Below are 22758 nucleotides of genomic sequence, written 5' to 3'. Positions count from 1 at the left end.
CTACATACCGTACTATTCACTAGCATACCATCCGCAGTTCTGCGTATGTTCTCCACTTTTTAATTGCATCCGCACTTTTCTACTGTGCAAACTGTTTGCTATTAATACCGTCTACACCCCTACCCTGCACATATTACCTCTTCATTTCTTCCATACCCTCAGCAAACCCTCTGCACTCCTCACCAACACACTGTGTACTTTTCTCCTTGACATACTGCAAGCCTTTTCCTCTCCTGGAAGTAATGGCTATCATCAAAACCTTTCTACCTTATGCACATATTGTCTGTTTTTTATAGCCTCCATACTCCCTCTTCTACATTTACTCGTAGTAATGACTGCCATCATACCTTTTGCCCTTCTTGCCTGCAGCCATTTGTCTTACCATTGACACTCTGCTACTGTACTTATTGCCCATATACTCTGTGCACCCCTGTTCTGCACAAGCTGTTCACCTTCATATTCTGCACACTGCTTTTGCACATATGGTACATAATTCCACTTTCTACATTGCTTTAATGTACACTCTTTCCTCTATTGTACCCTATATTAGATTGTAATATCCCCAGCCTTGCCCATTCAGGAACAGGAACACTTTCGCTTGTCATAACCCCTGTCATAAATTCTGTTGTGTAGCTGTTATCCTTCTCTGTTGTATTCTGTTGGACTTTTCTGATGATTTGCTTTTGTTGACAGGAAACTGAGGGCAACCCTGGATGAATATACTACCAGAGTAGGACAACAAGCTATTGTCTTGTGTATTTCTCCTTCTAAACCCAACCCGGTCTTCAAAGTGTTTGGAGCAGCTCCACTAGAGAATGTTGTAAGTCTCCTATCATTTTTAATGTTGCCTTAGAGGGTTTTAATTATAAAAAAAGGAACTAAAGCCATTTAATTATTATTTTATTTTTGAATTTGTCGTTGTACAATTGATCTCCATTTTTAGTACAAGCCCTCTTCTCCTGTCCATGTTGTGGGACTGTCATCCCGAACCTTAGTTTCCTAACTGCTTAATCATGGACTATAAAGGTTTTAGTGGCTGCATGCTTGACTTTGGGAAGTGAAGCTGTGATTAGAAATATTGCCACAGAATTTTCTATAAAGACCAAGTTGGCAATAATAGCTATTTTTATTTCCTCATAGGTTCCCTGTAACATAATTATGAGAAATGTGTGCAAAAGTATGTCATTCTGAATGGTGAATGAACCCCATGACTGCAGTTGAAGCAGAGAAGTGTGCATAGGTACCGTTTTGGCAAACACTGGGGCATGCATTGTTGGAGTTAAGTCAGTGGTGGGGAGGTTTCAGGCATGGTGGTAAGAAGGGGAGTGCAAAAGTATTGAATGGTAAAGGAGGTTTCCTCATGAGTTGCTGTCAGCTGTAACTTTAGGTGCAATCCTGGCCAGCAGTCAAGGTCAGGTGGGGATGGCTGAGGAGAGCTGCCAGGATCAGATAGTAAAAAAAATAGTATTATCCCATGACTTATTTTCTGGGACCAATCCGGATGTATTTCCATTGTGTAGCACATGTGCAGTTGTTACTGCTACAGCAAATGTGTAGTAGCAACATTATATTATTAACTTTCCACGATTATTGTGTATGTACAAGTCATGGGAGCCATTTTGGGGTGTCCCATAAACTCTACTACTCACAAAGCAACCCTGGTATTTAATGGTCACCTATAAGAAGCAGCTATCTTAACATGACTCAAATTTTTTTCATTATCATTTTCTATATTTTTAGCTTATTAGCCTTCTTCATTTTCACCTTGCTGCTTTAACATGGAATGGTATTACCTAAAGTTTCATCATCATTTCCTGCCTATTCTACCATGAGAGACACTGAAAAATATATATTTTTAGCCGGCAGCTGTGTTACCAGAGGTGCCGTTAAACCCTGGGGCAGCCATGTAACTAAGCACTGAGAAGATGAGAGCTGCTGTGATCTCTGTTTACCACCTCTTTTTTCCCATAGGTACGCAAGTATAAGAGTATGATCCTGGAGGACCTGGAAACGGCACTAGCAGAACATGCGCCTGTGCAACAAGACATCAACTCTGACCTTCCCCCTCTGACGATAGATGGCATTCCAGTGTCTGTGGATAAGATGACACAGGTGAGGAGGCTGCTTGTGTATTAAAAGCCTAAAATATTCATTTCCCGTGTCTCCTTCACAGTACAGAAGTGCACCCCTTTATGACAGCTAAAAGAAAAGCTAATCTAATGTTCATCCATTAAGGCTAAGTTAAAAATCATGCCCATTTTGTAACTCCTGCAGTGTATAACATATTTGAATACAGCATGCACCTCACACAAACCATAGATCCATATGCTAGCATTTAGGGGTGTCATTATTAGGTACCTCAGAAGACCAAAAGTGATGCAGAAAGTTTATAGGTTTACTATAAAATCATACCCATTATCAAGCCACAGATAAGGTTGTGGGTTTTGCCACTGCAGCCTGTTTCCAATTTATAACTGGATTAAATGTTTTTTGTGCAAGTACAGATTTAAAGGAAACTTTTTTGTAGCTGGCTCTTTAATGGAAGTAACGTGGAGGGGGCAAAGATTTTTTGTTCAGGAGAGGGGTATCGGCATGTAACTTTCCCTGTTGCTAAGATAATTCCTTCCTGTCTTGCGGTTTATTTGGGATGGTGTTTCCTGATACTAGGACAAGAGTGAACCATAAGCAGTCCAGTGGTTTGCTTTCTTTATTGGCAGGGTGATGAATTCTACAGTTGGCTTCTGAGTCTGGATCAGCAGTGTTATATTTTGATTTCCTCAGTCCCACTTGGATTAAATTAACCATGAATGAGTTGAGGTGGAGTGTGATTTCCTTTGGGATTGCTCAGCAACTTTAGAGCTGCCAGTAACCTTTCATCAGAGAGATTCATTAAAAGGGACAAGTGAAGCCGAGATCAGGTGTGCAGTTCACTAGCCTGGCTGTAGGCTTCAGGTGACACAAGCTTAATTGCTGTATTTTCTGTCCTCGTCTTAAGGGAGGCAAAGCTGTGATGCTGTTATGAGATTGTAAATCCAATATGCTTGTACATTTAAAACATTAGATCTTTCACATGATAACACCCAGGTATGTTTTTCTTAAATTGTATGCTTGGGTTATGGGGTTTAAAAGAGTGAAAACACTGAATATGTCTGGTGTTTTACTGCTTACAGAAATACACAAACCATACACGAGGTGCTTACTATAAACAAGTAGCCACTTATATTATATGTACAGGTAACGTAGCAGTTGTTACTCCACAACAGTTTAGTTTTATAGGACAGATTTTTGTGTCTGAGATTTTATCACCTTTTGCATTTTCAATGTATTTTATAATATCAAGTGTGGAACAGAAAGGGGAGGTAAAACTCCTAAACTCCAAGGTTGGCAGGAACTCTCTTCTTTTTTCAAAAGACTATCTTATGTCGCCCAATACTAATTTTTGTTCTTTTGCAATGCACTGAATCTTAAAACTTCTTTTGACCTCAGTGCAGGCAGAAGGAACTCCAGTGTTTGGTAGCCTGAAGTAGAGACTTAAGGTGCGGTGCCTGGAAAAAAGAAAAACGGAGGGTATTTTGTGTCTGCTTTGTAATATGTATGGGGTACGTTTATGATCTTAGGTTGGATATTTATGCAGTTGATTTCTTATTTCAAACTGGCAGAGCGCTTGCGATGTTAACACCTAAACACTTATTCCCAGTCCTTTCACATGTGCAGCCTCTAATCAGATATGACCAGGAATATTTACATTCATGGCACTTTTAGCCATTTTCTCCCTCCCTCAATTTGTAGAGTGACCAATTTAGATTGAAGTCAGTGAATATTGTTCTATACAGTTTGTGTAGAATGATTTTTGTGTTTGTGCACTTTATAATAACCTACATACTGATGTGCAAATCATCTCCTCTATTAATTAGAGAGTTTCTTGCAAGTGAACAGGCTTTAGTGTGACTGCTTCTGATCATGTCTCCAGGGGTTGTAGTTAACAAGAAGACTATGTACTGCACAGGCCTGGTAATTACTACTTCACAATCCTAGTGTGGTGGTATCAATGAGGGCATCCTTTTAACTCTTTATTAGCTGGAAGAGTAAAATATGTACATAATGTGCATTATATACATACACATACACTCCTACCAGCATGGTTCTGCATGCAACATCAAACTTATCAAACAACATCCAAACTTACCAGCATTCACAAACATCATTTAGTCTGACAATTACTCTGAGTATTTACTTGTAATGTTTTTTTTTAATCTTTAAGGACATGTAGAACTTTTTTTGTTATCCACAGATTTAATGGAAAAAAACTCAGCTGTATATTTTTCATCAAAGACTGATAAATGCTCCACAAAATATTTATTTTTACTTACCTTTAACTCAAGTTACTGAAGGCAGTGCAGTCTTAAGGTCGCAGTGTTCATCTTGGGGTTGGAGGCCACTTTTTTCCTCAGTTAACCCTGCCAGTGATCTATATAGTTGACCTGCTATACCTGACCTGCTTGTGACAGCTGAGATTAGGAGCATTCATGTAAAGGGCATACTGCAGGGAAACATTCATGAACTATATGTGGGTAGGAGGTGATTATACTGTAAATTAAGATGAATGTTTTTGAGATGCTGGTTGTTCTCATTGCATCACTACCTGAAGTTCAGGTTTTCTGAGCTTCTGTAGCTTGTGTGTTACATGGCCTTAGAATGTGTGTAATCTTTTAGTACATCACAACTACACTGAATCAGGTAGCTCGTACTATTAAAGCTTATCAGTTAGGCAACATGTTTCTTATTTACCTTGTAACTATAAAACAAATGTAACTTGTGTAGTTCCAAACCTTAGGTTCTACTTTTAAAAATGTTCACCCAGGCAGGTCATTATTGCAGAAAGGGACAGGTGATACCCAATCTGCAATAATCCTTCACACGTGTCTGATTGGCCTGTGGAATTATCAAAAAACTGAGGTGTGCATGTGTAGCTCAGCTTTGGTGGCCATGATAACTAACAATCCGGCTTCTCCTGCCCTTGCCATGTTAATTTAGTAATTGAAAATCACACTTGTTATACTTGGAGTGTTACATGCTACAAGAAAGTATGTTGTCCTGAGTTAATCTAAGTGAGTTATTGTTTGTTGCCCACCAAACATACATACATACAAACATACATTCATACATGCAGGTGAAAAAAAAAACTACCATGCATACAGATATATATATATATATATATATATATATATATATATATATATATATATATATATATATATATATATATATAAATAAACACATTGCACAAAAAAATAAAAAAAATATGCTGCTTACCAGATGCTGCTGTGCAATCTTGCTACAGTCTTGCATTTTCCCGGGTACTCTAGGGAGCAAGGTTACACCAGCCAGAACTAGGGAATAGTGTGCATATGGCAGGCTGGTGTATCACATGGAATCTTTAAAGGTGCTGGTGAATGTTAACATACCTATATTTGTATTAAGTTTTTAAAATTAATAATTGGATGTAATAACTTGAGATGTCAAAGCTGCTGAAATAAAATAGCAGGCTAAGTGCATCTAAGAAACAAAACTAGGCTGATGCTTTACCTATTGCTGGCATGCGGGAAAGGTGTTAAGCCAGCAAACGAGTTCTGTCACGTGCCAAGTGGTGGGGTAAAGAGAAATTAAAACATAATGGCATGAGTTTTAAAAATCTTCATACAAGATACATAAATAACATACATTACATAAATAATATTTTTTATGGGTGCATGGTGCTAAAAGATGTTTGGGAATCCAATGTGTATGATACTGATTTTATTTGCGTTATTGTGTTGTATGAAATCAAATTATATATGCTTTTTAAGAATGGTTGATGAATTGGGGCCACAGAAAAATAGTTTTATTTGAATTCAGCATGAGGTTGTGTTTTCCTGCAACAGGGCAATAGGTAAATAACACTGTTCTTTGCGTAAAGGCAACAGTCTGTGTTTAGTGATCTGTCAAGACAAATTCAGCCCCCTACTAGAGGAATTTATTATACTGTATTTTCAAACCTGTGAATTTAGGTAATACCAGGTGATCCTGACATGAAAGTTCTTATTCAAGCTTTTTCCACCATAGAGTAACAGCACTCAGTCCTTTCTCTCAGTTGTGTACCTTCAATCTGCACTGAAATGTTATGCAGCAAACTATAGAAATCTTGCATGTATGAGTGGCCGCAAGTGATTACCATCAGAGATGCAACCAAAGATGAGCAAAAATTATGGAAAAAATGGCAATTGATTATGCACAGTGCTGTAGTAAACTGAAAACAATCCAGTTCTCTTCGATTGTAAGCTCCTCTGGGCAGGGTCCTCTCTTCCTGTGTCACTGTCTGTATCTGTCTGTCATTTGCATCCCCTATTTAATGTACATAGCTGCTTAATATGTTGGCACTATATAAATCCTGTTTATTATTAATAATAGTAAAGTTTACGTTTTCATCCCATTTAAAGAGTAATTATGATTCATCAGATTAGGCACTTCTTCTAATCTCAACCCCAACAATCGTTTTGTTTCCAGGCCCAGTTGCGTGCATTCATCCCAGAGATGCTGAAATACTCAACAGGTCGGGGTAAACCAGGCTGGGGCAAAGAAAGCTGTAAACCTGTGTGGTGGCCTGATGACATACCATGGGCTAATGTTCGCAGTGATGTCCGCACTGAAGAACAAAAACAGAGGGTACGTTTTTTAAGCTATATATAATTATACTGAGGTTTCACAGCATGACCGGCTCGTTAATAAATGCTTTTTTTTAATCTATTAAATTCCACATTATATAATGTACATACTACATATACACAGGCAGTTGTGTTCGTTATTGATACTGAATGTTAATAATTGGTGACTATTGATAACAGAAATGTTACTTCTTTCGCAGGTTTCTTGGACACAAGCTTTAAGAACAATAGTAAAGAATTGTTACAAGCAGCATGGAAGGGAAGATCTATTATATGCATTTGAGGATCAGCAGACACAACAGGTGGCAACGACGCATAGCATTGCTCACCTTGTACCATCACAGACTGTTGTGCAGACTATAAGCAACCCAGATGGCACAGTATCCCTTATTCAGGTTTGTTGTCCATGTCCACACTAATCTGTTTAAATGTATCAGCATGCATTTTTATATGATGACTGTCTGTTTTTATCAACTTCCTAATTTTTCAGTTAAGCAATATATTGTAACAAATCTGATATTTAATTATTATATTAATATATTGTATTATATATTTTCCTGTCCAAAGTTGGTAGTAAGAATTGCATTAGGTACAGCACAAAAGGTTGTAAATGTAGAGGTTTTGTTCTGTGTTTGGGTATCTGTGATTGGAGTTCACAGATTTTAGAGTGAATGAGAATGAGATATGCCTGTTCACAATCACATACAGAACAAGAAGAACATGTGCAGCATTAGGGTACACACAGACTACGTTTTATATAGACTGTATGACTGCATCTACAGTCACAAGTCTCTTTTAGTTTGTGAAAAATTAGACTGCTGATTCAGTGGCCAAATGATCTAATAATGCATATATTATGTGGCTTGTTATGAGAATGTTTACTAATTGTTATTGAAGCAATTTAGCTAAAATCTGACTTTAAAATAAGTTGACCCCTTGCAAAAAAAACATGGACTACTCCCCTCACTTGCTGCTCGTACTGATGATTGTCTACAATTATAAATGAATCCAGCATTCTAAGAGATTACTTGTCTCTTGCTGTGTATGATGGTTCAGTCCTCCAGCCCCCTCATCATTTCACCATCCGGGGTTGACAGGAAGAACCACAAGTAATGGGGAATTTGAAAATGAATGTTTCAGACATCATTGAATTATGCAGAATTCTTAACTAGTGCTCTTTTACTTTAACAACTTGACAACAATGAGTCCTCTTTTATATAGTAGATGTTAGCACATGCTGTTAGCACAAGACTAGTGGAGCATGCAATCTTTAAGGTGTATATTAACACTCGTACCCAATGCTGCTGCCGAGCTAGAATTGTTTTATTACTGAAACCTATTTGTTTCTGTCTAGAGGGCCAAGTTGTATAACTGCTGTGTATAGAATTAGATTCCACATTTCCGAAGCCCATTGGTGCCATGGCACACGTCTCGTCTAAATGGCTGTAAAATATGACTTTAACATGCGCCTATACTATTCATATACCTACATAATGTTTCCATCTTGTTCATTACTCTCAGGTTGGCACAGGTGCCACTGTTGCTACATTGGCAGATGCTTCTGAGCTACCAACTACAGTAACTGTTGCACAAGTTAATTATTCTACAGTCAGTGATGGGGAGGTAAGACATACATTTCTGAGAACATAGGTGTCTTTGTAAACATGTGAAACATTCTTTTGTAAAGTAAGAAGTAATCATGTGAAAAAAACATAAATTTCAGCAGCCATGCTTTTATTTGCATGCACACTGTTCCAGGCTTCTGATGTTGGGTGAAATAGTTATTTTATGCACAAAAAGTAAAATGCCTGCCTAAGGACCACTCTGTATCTTGACACATCCTACAGTAATAAGTAAAGAAGTGTTTTTTTGTGTGCATTTCTACTAAACCAAAATACTAATGTTTCTAATGTAACAGAGCTATATATATGGCCGACAATAATCTCGCACACTCCTTATTTTGTTGAACCTCCTTTAGCTTTGAATATGTCACACATTTTCTGTGGTATTGTCTCAAGAAGTTTTTGCAATTTCACAACCTTTATTTTCACCCAGAGATGCATTAATTTTTCACCAACATCTTGTATTGGTGATGCAGTTGGACCCCTGTCTCTTCCAGCACATCCCAAAGATTCTCAGTGGGTTAAAGTCTCATGTAAGTCCCATACTACCTCTACCACTTTTACAATTAGAGTTCAATGAATTCTGGCATTTGTAAACTTGGAATATGTCTAATCATCAAGGAGGAAAAAAATTCATTGGTGGAAAAACCTGATCGTTCAATATTTTTAGATAGTCCAGCGACATCATTCAGGGGCACATATTGTTGCTGTACCTAGACCTGACCAGCTGAAGCAACCCCAGATCCCCGCACTGCCCCTATAGGCCTGGGAACATTTTTTGCCCAGAAAGTGTGTATATGAGCAATGAAAATACATCTTTTACAACCTTATAATTTTCTGTACCTAAAATGAGCACCTAAGGGAGATTTTTGTGATTTTGTTACAAATGTATGCAATAGTGTTGATAATGTCTAATACAAAATGGTAGATGTATGGTGGAGTCAATTATTCAATACTTGTTTTGCCAGGTAGAACAAAACTGGGCCACACTTCAAGGCGGAGAGATGACCATTCAGACAACACAAGCATCTGAAGCCACCCAGGCTGTAGCTTCCTTAGCAGAAGCAGCTGTTGCAGCATCGCATGATATGGCACCAGGTGCTACAGTTACTATGGCACTAAACAGGTAACAATATTGATGTTCCTCAACTAATGCGTACCTTCTATTTGTAAATGTCAGAATATAAGAATGGTAACTTTTTATTTTGTTTACAGTTCCAGTTTTAGATATTGGTTTTTGCACCTCTTTCAATCTTTGACACTAGAGGGTGCTGTAGATAAAGTTAACTGTACATTTCTGACTGCCTCTGAAAATGCATTAATAACTTTAGTATGCAAAGCAACCATTTTCTCTGAAATAGAAGTAGCAAATTCTAAAGTCAAATCCAGACCAAAATGTTTTAAGAACATTTTTTTTCTTTCACTCATTTTGAGAAACGTTGCCACATGGCATGCAGTGTAATTTGACACTGGACTGTTCTGCATTCTGGTTAATTTAGAATAAGATGGACACACAAATTCTGAATTATAACTTTTCATTTTTCACTTTTTGTGTTCATGCAGTGAACAGGGGATACTATCATAAACATTTACTAATGTCCAATAAAGCAATGTTCATACTTGACAGTAATGATGAGACAGTATTGATGAAGTTACCTAAAAATGTCATATGTTGACAAAATAAACTGATTGACTAGAAGATCCCTAGTTACTGCATTGTGTTCCACTAATATGAGAACACATAAACTAATTTACTGAACTTATGTGGCAGTTAAATTAAAAGAAAACAAATCCTTTTGATCTCCTAGTCAACCTTCTTTACTTGTTGGCTCAAGGGATGTACCAGGCATTAAACCAGTGATCCTAACTAAGCAGGGGGATACCTTGTGAAAACTTCTGGAACTAAATCAGTTACCCTGCTGTGTGTGCCCTTTCTGGTCTGTAATGCTTGACAATAGGTGAATGTTTTTGCAAACATTTATACTAAAATAGCTGCCCGCATGTACCAATAGTGTGTAGTTTTTTATACCTGGCCTGTGTATTGTGAGTGCATGAAAATCCTCCTCCTGATCTGCCTAGAAAAATAGATCATTGAGCTACACATTGACTGCATTCGTGTGATAATTTATGATATTTTTTTTTTACCCCTAAGTACCACGCTGTGTGAGGTTGATACTTTTTTTTTTTAAACAAAAAGCAACATTATAGGTAATTTTGCTATAAAAGGCATATCAGGCATGTTTCCTGCCTGATATGTGCTTTTTTTTTAAATTATTATTATCATTCATTTGGTTTACTATAGTGAAGCAGCCGCTCATGCTGTAGCCACCCTAGCAGAAGCCACACTACAGGGAGGAGGGCAGATCGTTTTGTCAGGAGAAACTGCTGCAGCTGTAGGAGCTTTAACTGGAGTCCAAGATGCCAATGGTAAGAGCAAGCTGTTCTGCAGCCTTTTATTACTGCTATATCATATAAAATATTATATAGGATGTCCTTCTTTTATTAGATAAATTCAAGTAAAAAGTTTTTAAGCTTTATTACACTGCGGTTTTATGGGCATCAGCGCACTTCTGGAACCACACCTCATCCAGTCTGTTACTTTTATCATCCTTATCCACAGTGTTTAGTTCTTTACTCTGTGAGTAATCATTTGGTAAAAAAAAAAAAACATTTCTCACAGCAGCGTACACATATGAAATATTGTCCCCAGGACTTGCCACAATAATTCTGTAAAATAAACCCTTATGTCATTATAGACAATGAGCTTTGTAAGTTAGATGGGAAGTCGAATATGACTTCTACATTTGTATACCTTGATTGGAAATCTGTCAGACTTTAGTCTGGGGAAAAAGACATTAATTTGGTAAATTAGTTTGCATAACAATGTAATCAGTGTTAAGAAACTCCTAACTCATTGATAATACCTCTGTATTGTATTGCAATAATTTGATATATAACAACCCATTGTAAGTTTATGTGAATAGAATGGTTATTCACTGCATAATATATAAACCCCTTGTTAATTACTACATCACACAAGTTACATTAACAGTGCTTTATTATGCCTTTATTATGGCTTTTTATGTTATTTGATTATTCAATTATTTTTAACAGTTTAATAGTTCTATAGATGGACATTGTAGAAAAGAATATATGTAAATATTTGGGTTTCTAATCCCACTTTGAACCTTTACATACTTGGGTGCATGTGTGACCTGCACAGACCATTCAAGGTGCTTTGCCAATTGTGAAATCTCCAAATGCTATTAAAAGAAAAGGCCAGCACTTTATGCAATATCCACCCAAATTTATACTTGAAATTCGTGAAAAGACAATTGTCCTGAATCCCTCCTGAAAAATAGCGAAGCGTTTGCAGAAATTAGCTTCTCTTTAAACGTATATTGAACTCCAAAAAAAAGTACTTATTGGTATTTAAGGTCATTTCAGTAAACCCTTCTGCAATATGGATCAGCAAGGTTTTTTTATGTCATTGTACATAAAAGATGCTGCATAAACTACAGCCAATGAACATCTGCATGACCAAGCATGGCAGGCCACTAACTGAAAAGCTAGGGAAATATTATTCAGCAGTGAATAATCTAAGAAGACACAAGGATTGCTGTGCTGAAGCTATAAATTTTGATAGCTTTTATTTTACTCATCAAAAGTGAGCAGAGGAGCAAAGTTTTTCTGGGAGTATCAACGGGTACTTTTAAAGCATTGCTTGTGAAAATAGATGCAAACTAATAGAATACCATTAATTTACTTACCAGGCTGCATTACATTATTTTTCTTATTATGACTATAGGTCTATTTGAACTTAAACCTGACCTCTTACAGTGGCCCTGTAAGGAGGTGATTAGAATGCCAATAACCCCACCCTGTAAAGGTTTATACTTCCCTTTCAGTCAGTCAGCCACTTTGCTAAATTATCCCTCTGTAGCAGAGCCCCCAGTTCTTCCAATCCTTTTCAACTCCTCAGATGTATTCAAAAGGGGGTTCCTAACTGCTATGGTTTCTACTGCTGATCCCTAGTAGTTGCAGGACAATGTCCAGACATGTGGGCGAGGATCCTCCTTGGGAGATCTGCTGCAGAGCAACATTTCATTAAGATGACCAAGGTCCAACTGCATCGTAAAACTCAAACCACGAAACCTAAATTTAACTCCTGACCCTTGGCTTAACCCAATACTATATTAAATCCTAAGGACAAAGCTACTTCTCTTGGCACCAGGATCTATCAGTTTGATAAAATACATTTTTAAAGGAATTGCTTTCTGTTGCGTTCTAAAGAGATAAATGGGTGGCATAGGAACAGTTTAGTTAAAAAAAAAATCTCTAAAGCTAAAACTAAAAAAGAATTGCTGGCATAGCGGAGAGTGTTATTTTCACCACATCACATGCCTATTTTGGCAAATGAATCCAATATTTCTGCAGACAGGAAGTTGCGATAACCATAAGTTTATTAAGCCAAGTTCAGAGTATTGAGAACTTCTTTACTCTTCATCTTAAGTGTGAAATTTAAACGTTAATGCTTGTTAACCGGTGTCATTAATACTGGGATCAGTAACCAAACCAAAAGCACTAGTAAAAGTATCTACTGTCATAAAGATAAAAGCATTATGTCAAAACTAATTGCATGAATGTTTGTTACACTGCTGTGTTGTGTCTAACAAAGAACTAGATCAGCTCTGCTAATGATTTGTCCTTCTCTGCCCATCAACCCACACTAAATATAGTTCACAAAGCAGATCAGTGCACAGCACTCTGCTGTCTGTGTGTGATGCCACAATAAAATGGAAACAAGGTCCAGAATAAAGACAGCATATTACAAGGCACGTATTTGGGGCTATGAAGCTTTAGCACAAGGCTGTCATAGGTGTGGCTCAAAAGGACCTTTAGATTTATTTATGACGGCATAAGGTAACTTAACCACCCATTTTATGGATGAAACATATTTACATGCAGTTTACATTTTCAAATACATGTACACTGGTGTTTTGTATCTGAGTCTCAAAAATTGTCTCCAGGCAAAAGAACCTGTATTTACCTTTCTATGGATAGAGTTAGATGTTAGACCCAACTAAGCCCAAAATCAATGGGGACAAAAGTGTCATCACGTCAAATCACGTCATCACGTCAAATGGTTTAAATTCCATTGTGCAGCTTCTCTAGCCGGGACTTCTCATTCTTTTTTTAAATCTTTTGTTGAGGTTCCACAATCTCTCACTACCTTTCTCCTGTGACTACAATTCCTGCCTCCTAATGTAGACACATGGCTTCCACTGTAATACGGGGATGATGGGAAATGTATATTAGCATCTAATATTCTTCATACTTAATATTGCCCCTCCTTATAGCTGAATTTGGAGTAGAGAGGAAATGGTTGTAGTTCAATGTGAAAGCACATTTGATCCATAGAACAGATTGTCTTCCACTTTGTCTCTTTACTCGTGTTTGTATTTACTTATCAATGTTATGTCTATTAGAATATGGCTTGTTTTATACCGGGCTTAATTGGGCTCTAAATTGAATGTTGTCATTTGATGTTGGTATTGGAATTTAGCATTAGGCTAATGTCAAACAGGAAGTCAAGCAAAGATATACTGCTCCAGCTGCTGTGCCCCGGAGCACAAGCTGATCAATAAAGTGCGGTCTCCAAAAGCTCAGCAAAAAAGAGAGCTCATTTCCAGATCCTTATTGGATGGTTTATTTTTCAAAAATGACAGCAGAGAATACGGCAGGTCCACTGGCATTCAGGAGAACTGTACACTCAGGAGAATATCTCTGCTAGTAATACTGCTGAAGTGCAGGTGCATGCAATAGTTATTGTAGTCTTGCGGAGCCAGAACATTTCCATTCTTTGTTAAATGCTGAAGCCTGGTGAAGCTGGGTGATCCAGCAAACCTGAAATGGATCTGGTTTGAAAACATTTGCTAACAAATAGCTTGACTTTTAGGAAATCTATTACAGGTGTGCTGGATTACCCAGCTTCACTGATGAGTGTATTCCCTCCAGCCTTGGGGAACTTTAAAAAAATCAGGGCCTTTGTGTCATTTATTGAGCAGAGATGATACCTAATTAATGGTTTATTTTGTAATATGGTTTGCAAAGTGTGCATTTTTTATGGTATAGTTAGTGCTTTATTCATGTGGTCTTTTGGTACAGTGATGAGACAAGAAAGTACACCCTCCTTCACTGGTAAGGTTATTTATATCCCGACATAAAATACATTTTCTGGTGCTTAGAATGATTTAAATATAACTTCAGGTGTAAAACAACACACAATTGATCCCACTGTGTCATGTATTTATTCAACAAAAATGGAGAAGCCATGTGTAGAAAATTTAGTACACCCTATGATTTAATAGCTTGTTAAAAGTACTTTTACTAGCGATAACAAAAAAGTAATTGTTTTCTGCATGACTTTATCAGTCTCTCCCATTATTTTGTGGATAAACTTTGGCCCCCCTCTGTTTATTACAACATTAGTTCAGTTCCTTGTGGTTTTGCAGACATTTATTCAAACACTGCTTCATTAAGGACACAGCATTTTAATTGGCTTGAGGTCTAGGCTTTGACTTGCTATTGCAACACCTTGATTCTTTTCCAATTATTCTGGTATAGATTTGCTGCTGGGATTGAGATTATTGTCTTGTTGCATGGGCCAATTGCAGCCTAGCTTTAGCTCTCGTTCAGATTGCCTCACATTTGATCATACACTTTGTTATACAGAGGAAGTTATGGTCGACCTAAAGCGTACCTAAACTCACAATTTTCTCTTTACATTACCCTTTTATGTAAAGTAAAAATTCTGTGTGTTTGTTTTTTTTTTCCAGTGCAACACCCTAAAAAATGATGCAGCACCACCCCCTAATTCTAAATCGCCTAGGTGATTGGGAATGAATGGGAGCGCAAAGCCTACGTCATCTACGTCATGCATCTCAGGAGGCTCTTGGGTGCTCCTTCTGCGCATGCTCGAGCATTTCGAGCATGCGCAGAAAGAACCTTTTCGTAAAAAAAGGGGGGTGGGGGTATTGCCGATCTCACGCATGCACAGTGAGATCTGCAATTTTTTTTTTCAACCTACATCAACCGATCTGATGTAGGTGGAAGAACCCGTAAGAGGAAAAAATAGCAGTGCCCAGAGCGCCGGCACGAAGACGGATGGCGGAACCCGATAGAAGACACCTCCAAACTGATCGACAGCCCTGTGCAATCCAAAAAGTTCCTCTTTATGGATTGCACAGTGGTCAGGTTGTGGATGCAAAACAAGTCAAAATCATCGGCCCTTCACTATCACCTTGCTTTACAGTTGGTATGAGGTGCCAATTCTCTAAGATTACTGCTGATGTCTTTCCACCTTGACCTAATGTTAACATACACTTGAATGCTCTATTCTAGCAAACTGACAACATTTCTGCTTTATTGGAAGTGGTCACACTTGCTTTTGATAGGCAGCACCTGGCTGCTACCTAGCATCCTAATTCCTAGGAAAGTGGTGAGGGTTTACTTAATTTTTTACACACTACTTCTAATTTTTAACTGGACTTTGATATGTGTTCATGTGAGGTTGTATTTATCCAATTTTTAACACTTGCTAAGAACCAGATATATTTTTATGTCTTAGTGTGCAAAACCTTAAAATTGTAAAACGGTGTCTTTTTCTTATGACTGTATTCATTGTTTAGTAGAATACTTGCTAGTACTAAATATTTTTTCTAATGTTCTTTAAGGATTTGATTTTTATGTCTTTGTGTGATGCCCTTCTAAACTCCTCAGGCGACCCTCTTGACAGGTGGCATTGAAACCTACACCTTCATAGGTCTCTTGGGATTTCATATTACCAGCTGTCAGTGTTCTTTGTATTACCCCATTACTTCTAAAGATATGGTACTGGACTAATCATGTGCCTCAAATTAGCGTACTGTGAACTAGAGGCACAAGAATGCTTATCAATAGATTTTACAGGGAATTAGCAGAATGAGGCTTTAAATCCCTCACCCAATTTGCCAGGGGATGGGTGATTAGTTTAAATTTCTAGTAGACACTAAATAAGCTGTTAGGAAAATAAGACAACTTAGTCTGTATAGACAACAGGATTCTGCAGAAAACACTGTATAATAGACAATCCCCTTCCCCAGACATGGGGACATCATACGTGTGTTAGCAATTAATAGATAGCAGCAATCACAGAAGAAAAGTAATATGATATGGAAAGGAAGTTGGCAATGATCCCAGAAGACTGCTCCCTTACCTTATGGTAAAAGAGTTCTTTCTGGCCAGGTAAAGAATATTCCAGCTATCGGGACATGTTCAGGCTGGTGGTATTTTATTACGGTGTAAACCACCCCTTATTTCCAACACGAGGTGCCCGGTAGCTGGAACAGACTATCGCTGCTGGGCCTTTTCAGGTGTTTGGAAATGTCTGTGCAGGTGGCTGGAAAAGCCTAGCAAAACAGTTCCTTTTTTCCCTATCATTTTCAGTGAATTGAAACATAATAAAAATGCTTACATACATGAATCAATGGTCAGCTATATATTTAAAATTCCAATATGGGCGTATAGTTTCTGTATAGTGGATTGGTGACTCTTCTGTGGAATCTGGTGTCTCTGGTATTTCTACTAAATTCATCATATTTACTGGAAAATTATTTTCTTTAGTTTCCATTGTGAATACAGATAGTTGTGAAATGTTATTTTTGCAGAATGCTGCCCATTACCTAACACGTCTTTGTCCTCTACCCCCATATATGACTTTCTGAGATGATATTTATTCTGTAGTGAGAATAGGAAAGTTTTGTTTTAGATTATTTAGGAGTACAGTTATGCAATAAGTTTTAGCATAAAAAGATACAGCTGTAAAGACTGTGCAGTGTGCAATAGGTTAATCCGCCTATAAGGGTTGTATTTTTGCAGCATAGCTTGCGGTCTTTTGTATTGGGTGTGTAGCAAGGCCGTGCTCTGCCTGTCCTCCTCCCTGGATACCGCAGTGCGGAGTGGATGGAGCCTCTGTCCTGATTCCCCTCTCCTCCCCATGACCTTCCCAGCCCCTGACAGCTTGCTGTGCTGTAAAGCAGCTCATGTGACTGCAGTAATCCAGAGCCAGCAAACAGCTGTGCAGGAACATAGCGGGATGAATCAAGCCTATTGTTCCGCACTGCAGACCTGTCTCAGGCAGTGCTTTTTATGCAGAATATTGTAACACGGTGCCTTGCTGGGTTGTAGCTGGTAGTAGGAGGGTTGTGTCTAATGGTTTCTGATCAGTTGTTACAACAAATGGAACCTTGCCCAGGTTGTGCAGTAGGGTTTTAATTTTTTCTCCCTTTTCCTTGTAAATCGCTCAAAAGCACATGTAATAGCTGCAGGCAGCTGGAAAAAAAAGGCAGCTGGAAAAAAACACACACGCATATTATTGTAACCATGTATTTTTTTTTATAAGTACCTAAATTTAACTTTGCACCAGTTTTTTGCAATCCCTACACAGTGAAACTCAGACATGGAGAGAAGTAGGACACGGAGCCAGTTGGTTGTGCCACTTATCCTTTTACCGTATAGTCAGGCTGTAGGAGGCACCTTTCTGTTTTATTTGCAGCAAAGCAAAGAAAAACAGGACCCCAGGACCATAAAATGTTATGCTGTGGGGCGGAGCTGTGTCATTCACAGAAATTCACATCTTTTCCTTATGTATACATTTTATCTGTGTATAAGGCTGTTTGTTCAAGGTTCAGCTTTAAACTTGACGACATTGTATTGACAACATAGGTGTGACCAGGTTCTGAATGGCATCTACAGTTGCAACACCACGTCCCTGCAAGACTTTATTTCACTATAGGGAGAGCAGGAACAGCCTTACATGATGGTGGCAAGTTTGCTCTATATTTAGAACATTCAACAATTCCAGAACTATCACAGGAAGCTGCATTAGGTGAACCTCTTGGACAAGATGAACATTTGTTTGGGAGCCTTTCCAGGGAACTAAGAAAAAAACTGATAGTTCAGATACACACAAAAGTTCTGCAGGACATTTTTATTTTAAACGTATTTATTTTTTAACCTACTAGTTCTATTTTAATAAAAATGTTCAATTATCTGTTATTTTATATTTTTTTTCAGTGTTCTCCCCAGCCGGGTGCACCACCTGGCACTTTTCAGTAAGCACTTTTCAGTAACCACCCAGCTGTTATTGAAAAATTGGTCACAATAAAGACCACCCGCCTACAGCTTCTTCCCACTGAACTGAATAATAAAAGTTTTGTGGAAAATACTGTTTTTGTATGTTTGAACTGCTTGTACAGGTGAATGAGTGACCCAGCATAAGTGTATTTGGTTTCAAGGACCTTATTTTGCTGCTGACCCCATAAATGTCATGTGATGCTTATTTTTGTGGTTGTGTTGCTAGGTCAGCGATCTGCCATACACGCGCCAGTTTTCTAGCAATTTAGCCCAGGTTTCCATCACCAAAACAATCACAACAGACGTGTATATGAATGTATCGTGCCTTATGCTGCTTCGTTGTTATTCAGTCTGCCAGTATGTGCTCCAAACTAGGAGAGCCCTTTTTAAGATCTTGTTTTTAAGAAACATTTTGCACATTCCTACAGTGGAGCAGTTTACAGAGCAGTAATGTCTTGTCTTAGAGCTCAGTGGACAGACAGTGATTAAGCCCTTGACAAGTATTAATCAGGTTTCTGATTGTCCCGACACAGCATCTGGTCAGGCATGGGGCTTTGATTAGGCTAATCTAGTCTGCACATGTCCATAATCCAATGTGAGGGATTAAGACCCTTTCAGTTTTATTAAAAGACAGTCACGTCTCTTAAACACACGCTGAATCTTGCCCCCAATGTCATCAATATCATAAGGTACTGCATGAATCTATGCTGTACATAATATTCATCTTTATTCTGAGGTATCCTCTTATTTCAGAATGCTTTTCACTCTATAAAAGCTATTACTCATGACATTGTACTGTACCTTATTTTCTATTAGGAAAAGGTTAGAGAAGAAGAAATATAGTATTAGACAACCTGTTAGGGTGTCTTTTAATGTTTATGCATGAACAATATAAAATGAATTAAAGCTTGTTAGATAATCTCTTTTCCTGAGATTAAAGTGTAGCCATCATTTTACCCTTTGCTACTTCAAGTTCTTCAATGAACCAGCTTGTCAGACTCTATAGAGGAAAAAACTAGTAAACAAATTCTATTGGTGATTAACATATATCAGTGTGTGGATATAAATCACATTATCAGTGACTGATATGTCTACAGTGTCAATACCGTATGCAGTGTACATAGCCATCGTCCACTGTGTACCATAGTCACCATTCATTTGCTGTCTGAAGGACTGTAAATTAAACTACAGAACTCCTATGGGCTGAAAATTGTCCTTTGTCTGTAGTATAGAATATATATAAAATAGAGAACAGCTCATGTTTAATATGTGTGCAGAGTGTTTGGAGGCATAGTCCAGCCCACAATTGGCAGTGGGTCTGCACAGGTATACTAGTCCATTAAAATGATGACTGCCATTATTTTATGAATAGTAATAATGGTACATAATGAATTGTAGATTTGTACACTGCAGGCCTACTCCTATTGGCCAGTGTACTATCCGAGAGGATGGGGTCTGCTGAGTATATAGCAACCACCCAATCTTTTACCATACTTACCATTAATATACTGTGGTTCAATGACCCCCCAGCTCCATTATAGCTGTATTTACATGTACCTTGTACTGTTTAGGATTCTGACTTTGATGTTATGTTCATCTTACTAGGCACAGTTATGTATCTATAGGAAAACCAATGTTTTATGCTGTGTTCTTTTGGATATTATGTCAATTCCGCACAAAAATTAAATAATATATATATATGCTGTGGATGACCACAGTTTTGCAGTGCAGGCTCATCTGCACTCCTATTCCATTAAAATGGGAGTGATCGGGAACCATTTCCTGCACACAGTTTCAGTGAACTTGCGCAGTGCTCCGTGCTGTTTCTTTCATGAGAAAGATTTGCGCCACAAACCCAGTGTAAAATTTGTTTTTTTGTTAGTAAAATGTGTTTCTCCTCATAGCAGCAATTGGGAGGTTCATGTAATCACGTTGTTGTATAACTTTTAATGATATTTCTTTTTTTTTGTGTGTGTTTTTTTACTTGTTTTACAATTGGTGACATTTTTCTGGTTGTTTCCAGGTCTAGTCCAAATCCCTGTCAGTATGTATCAGACGGTGGTGACCAGCCTGACGCAGGGTAACGGACCCGTCCAAGTCGCCATGGCTCCTGTCACTGCAAGGATATCTGACTCAACGGTCACAGTGGATGGGCAAGCAGTGGAAGTGGTTACTTTGGAGCAATGACTGTTACAAAAGGGAAATGTTTGATGTGAATTCCTCTCCTGCTCATCTCCCCAGTGTTGTGAGCAGGAGTGTCTATAGGCATCCTATGTTGCTTGGAGATCTGTGCTACCGATGGGATCTCCTGTGAACAAGACTCATTGCCAAGCCTTTATCACAAAGTATGTTTTCATCTATACACTGGTCTTATTTTTCTTTTTAAGGATTTATTTATTTCAATTAAAGAAGGGTCGGTTGCATTAGTCAACTTTTTAACCCTTTATGGACTCAGTGGGACACAAAGCGCACTGTGGAGAACAGAATATTGTTTAATTTAATGAAATTTGAGATCTTACATCAAAAATAAGACAACATGACGGATGTCCTTGGAAGCAAAGACTGTTCTGGTTTTAATAATTTACTTTGGACTAAAATGTTATTCTTGAGATGAAACATTAGATTTATTGTTCTGCATTCATTACCAAGTTTAACAATCAAGGCCTAGTCACATTGGTTATAATTTTAGAAAATATCCATTCTGTGTTCTTTAAGATAGTGTTATTTCTCAATAAACTAAGACAGTGAAATGTCTGTAAAAGGAAAAACAGTAAATATTTGTTATGATACATACATAGTTTGCTAACTGCTTGAATAACAACAGAAAGCCCTCACCTGTTTGCCAGAGCTTGGGAAAAATACTGTTATGCTAATAAAAATCATAATTGTCTCCCTATAGTAATTCTAGTTCTGCAAAAATGTTGTTGACGGCTGGACACTGAATTCTATTACATTAGTACATTTACTCACCACTGTCAATGTTTTATCCACTTCTGAATTTGTCAGGTGTGGGGCTCAGGCAATGGTCCAGTAATGTCTTTCTACTCTTCTGTTATAGCGCACATCATTATGTTTGATTTGAGTATCCTATTGTGTAGACTTAAAACTTTCAGAGCTTAGTTTGTCATTGTATTGGGAATGTACTTAGGCATCATACACATCTATAATACTGCTATGCAATAATTGTTAATTGTTTAACACACTGGATACACATGTTTTAAGAATCAAATGGAGGGCCTTTTGAGACATTGTTGTACTTTCTTCCAATTTTAAATGAATGATATTGAAATTGAGTTATTTTGACTTTGCCTAGCTAGGGTAGCAGGGTTTCCTATTTTTGATTTTATTTTTTAGGAGCTGACACAGAGGTATTTGTTTTCGGTGGCAATTTATTGACTAACCAAATTACTGGGGCGTACACGCCACCACTAGAAATCATTTTTGCTCATAGCTTGATTTGAATGCTCACTGTAGTAAAAGCCAAAATTATTGTTCCTTGGCAATTTAAATGCGCTGCTTGCTTTTTTTTTTTTTTTTTTAGTAGTCATTGAAGGAACACAAGGTGATTCCACAACAGGATTCTATGTGAACTAAGTTGATGCTGTTTGGGAATTTCAAGTTCCAACTGATAACAAAAGCTACATGACTACATGCCACAACTTTGCTCCTGCCGGAAAACCAAATGTACATCGGCCTTGGCCTCATGGATGCACAAAAGCAAAACCTCTGTGTGCCCTCTGGAATGATTTTTCATATTCTTATCTAGCGTAAAACGTCACCAGAACAGGCTGATGGGGAATTCACAATGTTCGATTTGTCAGTTGAACAGGATGTGAGGGAAATTCTTCAAATGAAAACAATGGTTCTGGTGATAAGGGTCTTTCTAGGCTAAAGGAAATGAAGGAAAATCTTCCTGTCAGGACATGATGAGAGGAAAAAGGGTTTACCACTCCTTATTCTATCTGAAATGGACTGTAGGTAATTTTAATAATTACTGGATGATTTGCCTTCTTCTTAAGGATGCCACTTTGGTATTTGACTATGTATAGCTCAAATTTTTTATTTTTTTCACTTTCTATCCCAGAGATGTTTAACTACATAGGTAGGTTTTTCCTCATTTCCTCAACTAGTAGCAACCAGGACATTGCTGTAATATAAATTTCTTGTTTAGTAGAACATCTTAGTAGTAATAGACACAGTAGTGTCCCGCGTCACTTTGAGTGGAAGTGAAAGAAAATTTCCTCAGTGGACAGCACAGT

The 22758-nt window shown here is 37.8% G+C and overlaps 1 protein-coding gene across 5 annotated transcripts in view; it reads left to right on the top strand.

Moving 5' to 3' along the window:
• The window catches only part of NRF1 (nuclear respiratory factor 1), a 34234-nt gene extending 12845 nt beyond the window's left edge, over window positions 1-21389 (top strand). For 4 of the 5 annotated variants that reach the window (XM_072401880.1, XM_072401878.1, XM_072401879.1 and 1 more), the window contains exons 5-12: window positions 694-820; window positions 1972-2112; window positions 6544-6702; window positions 6902-7096; window positions 8223-8324; window positions 9292-9449; window positions 10626-10750; window positions 20523-21389. In XM_072401880.1, coding sequence (XP_072257981.1) covers window positions 694-820; window positions 1972-2112; window positions 6544-6702; window positions 6902-7096; window positions 8223-8324; window positions 9292-9449; window positions 10626-10750; window positions 20523-20686 — 1171 coding nt within the window. In that variant the 3' untranslated portion in view covers window positions 20687-21389. The remainder of the gene's footprint in view (window positions 1-693; window positions 821-1971; window positions 2113-6543; window positions 6703-6901; window positions 7097-8222; window positions 8325-9291; window positions 9450-10625; window positions 10751-20522) is intronic. The other variant, XM_072401881.1, reaches the window with a different exon arrangement.
• The last annotated feature ends 1369 nt before the right edge of the window (window positions 21390-22758 follow it).

This window comes from Pyxicephalus adspersus, chromosome 2, assembly GCF_032062135.1.
Source record: "Pyxicephalus adspersus chromosome 2, UCB_Pads_2.0, whole genome shotgun sequence".
In the NCBI taxonomy this organism is placed as follows: Eukaryota; Metazoa; Chordata; class Amphibia; order Anura; family Pyxicephalidae; genus Pyxicephalus; species Pyxicephalus adspersus.
The sequence above is the reverse complement of the archived record's forward strand: the minus strand, read 5'-3'. Positions and strand labels throughout refer to the sequence as shown.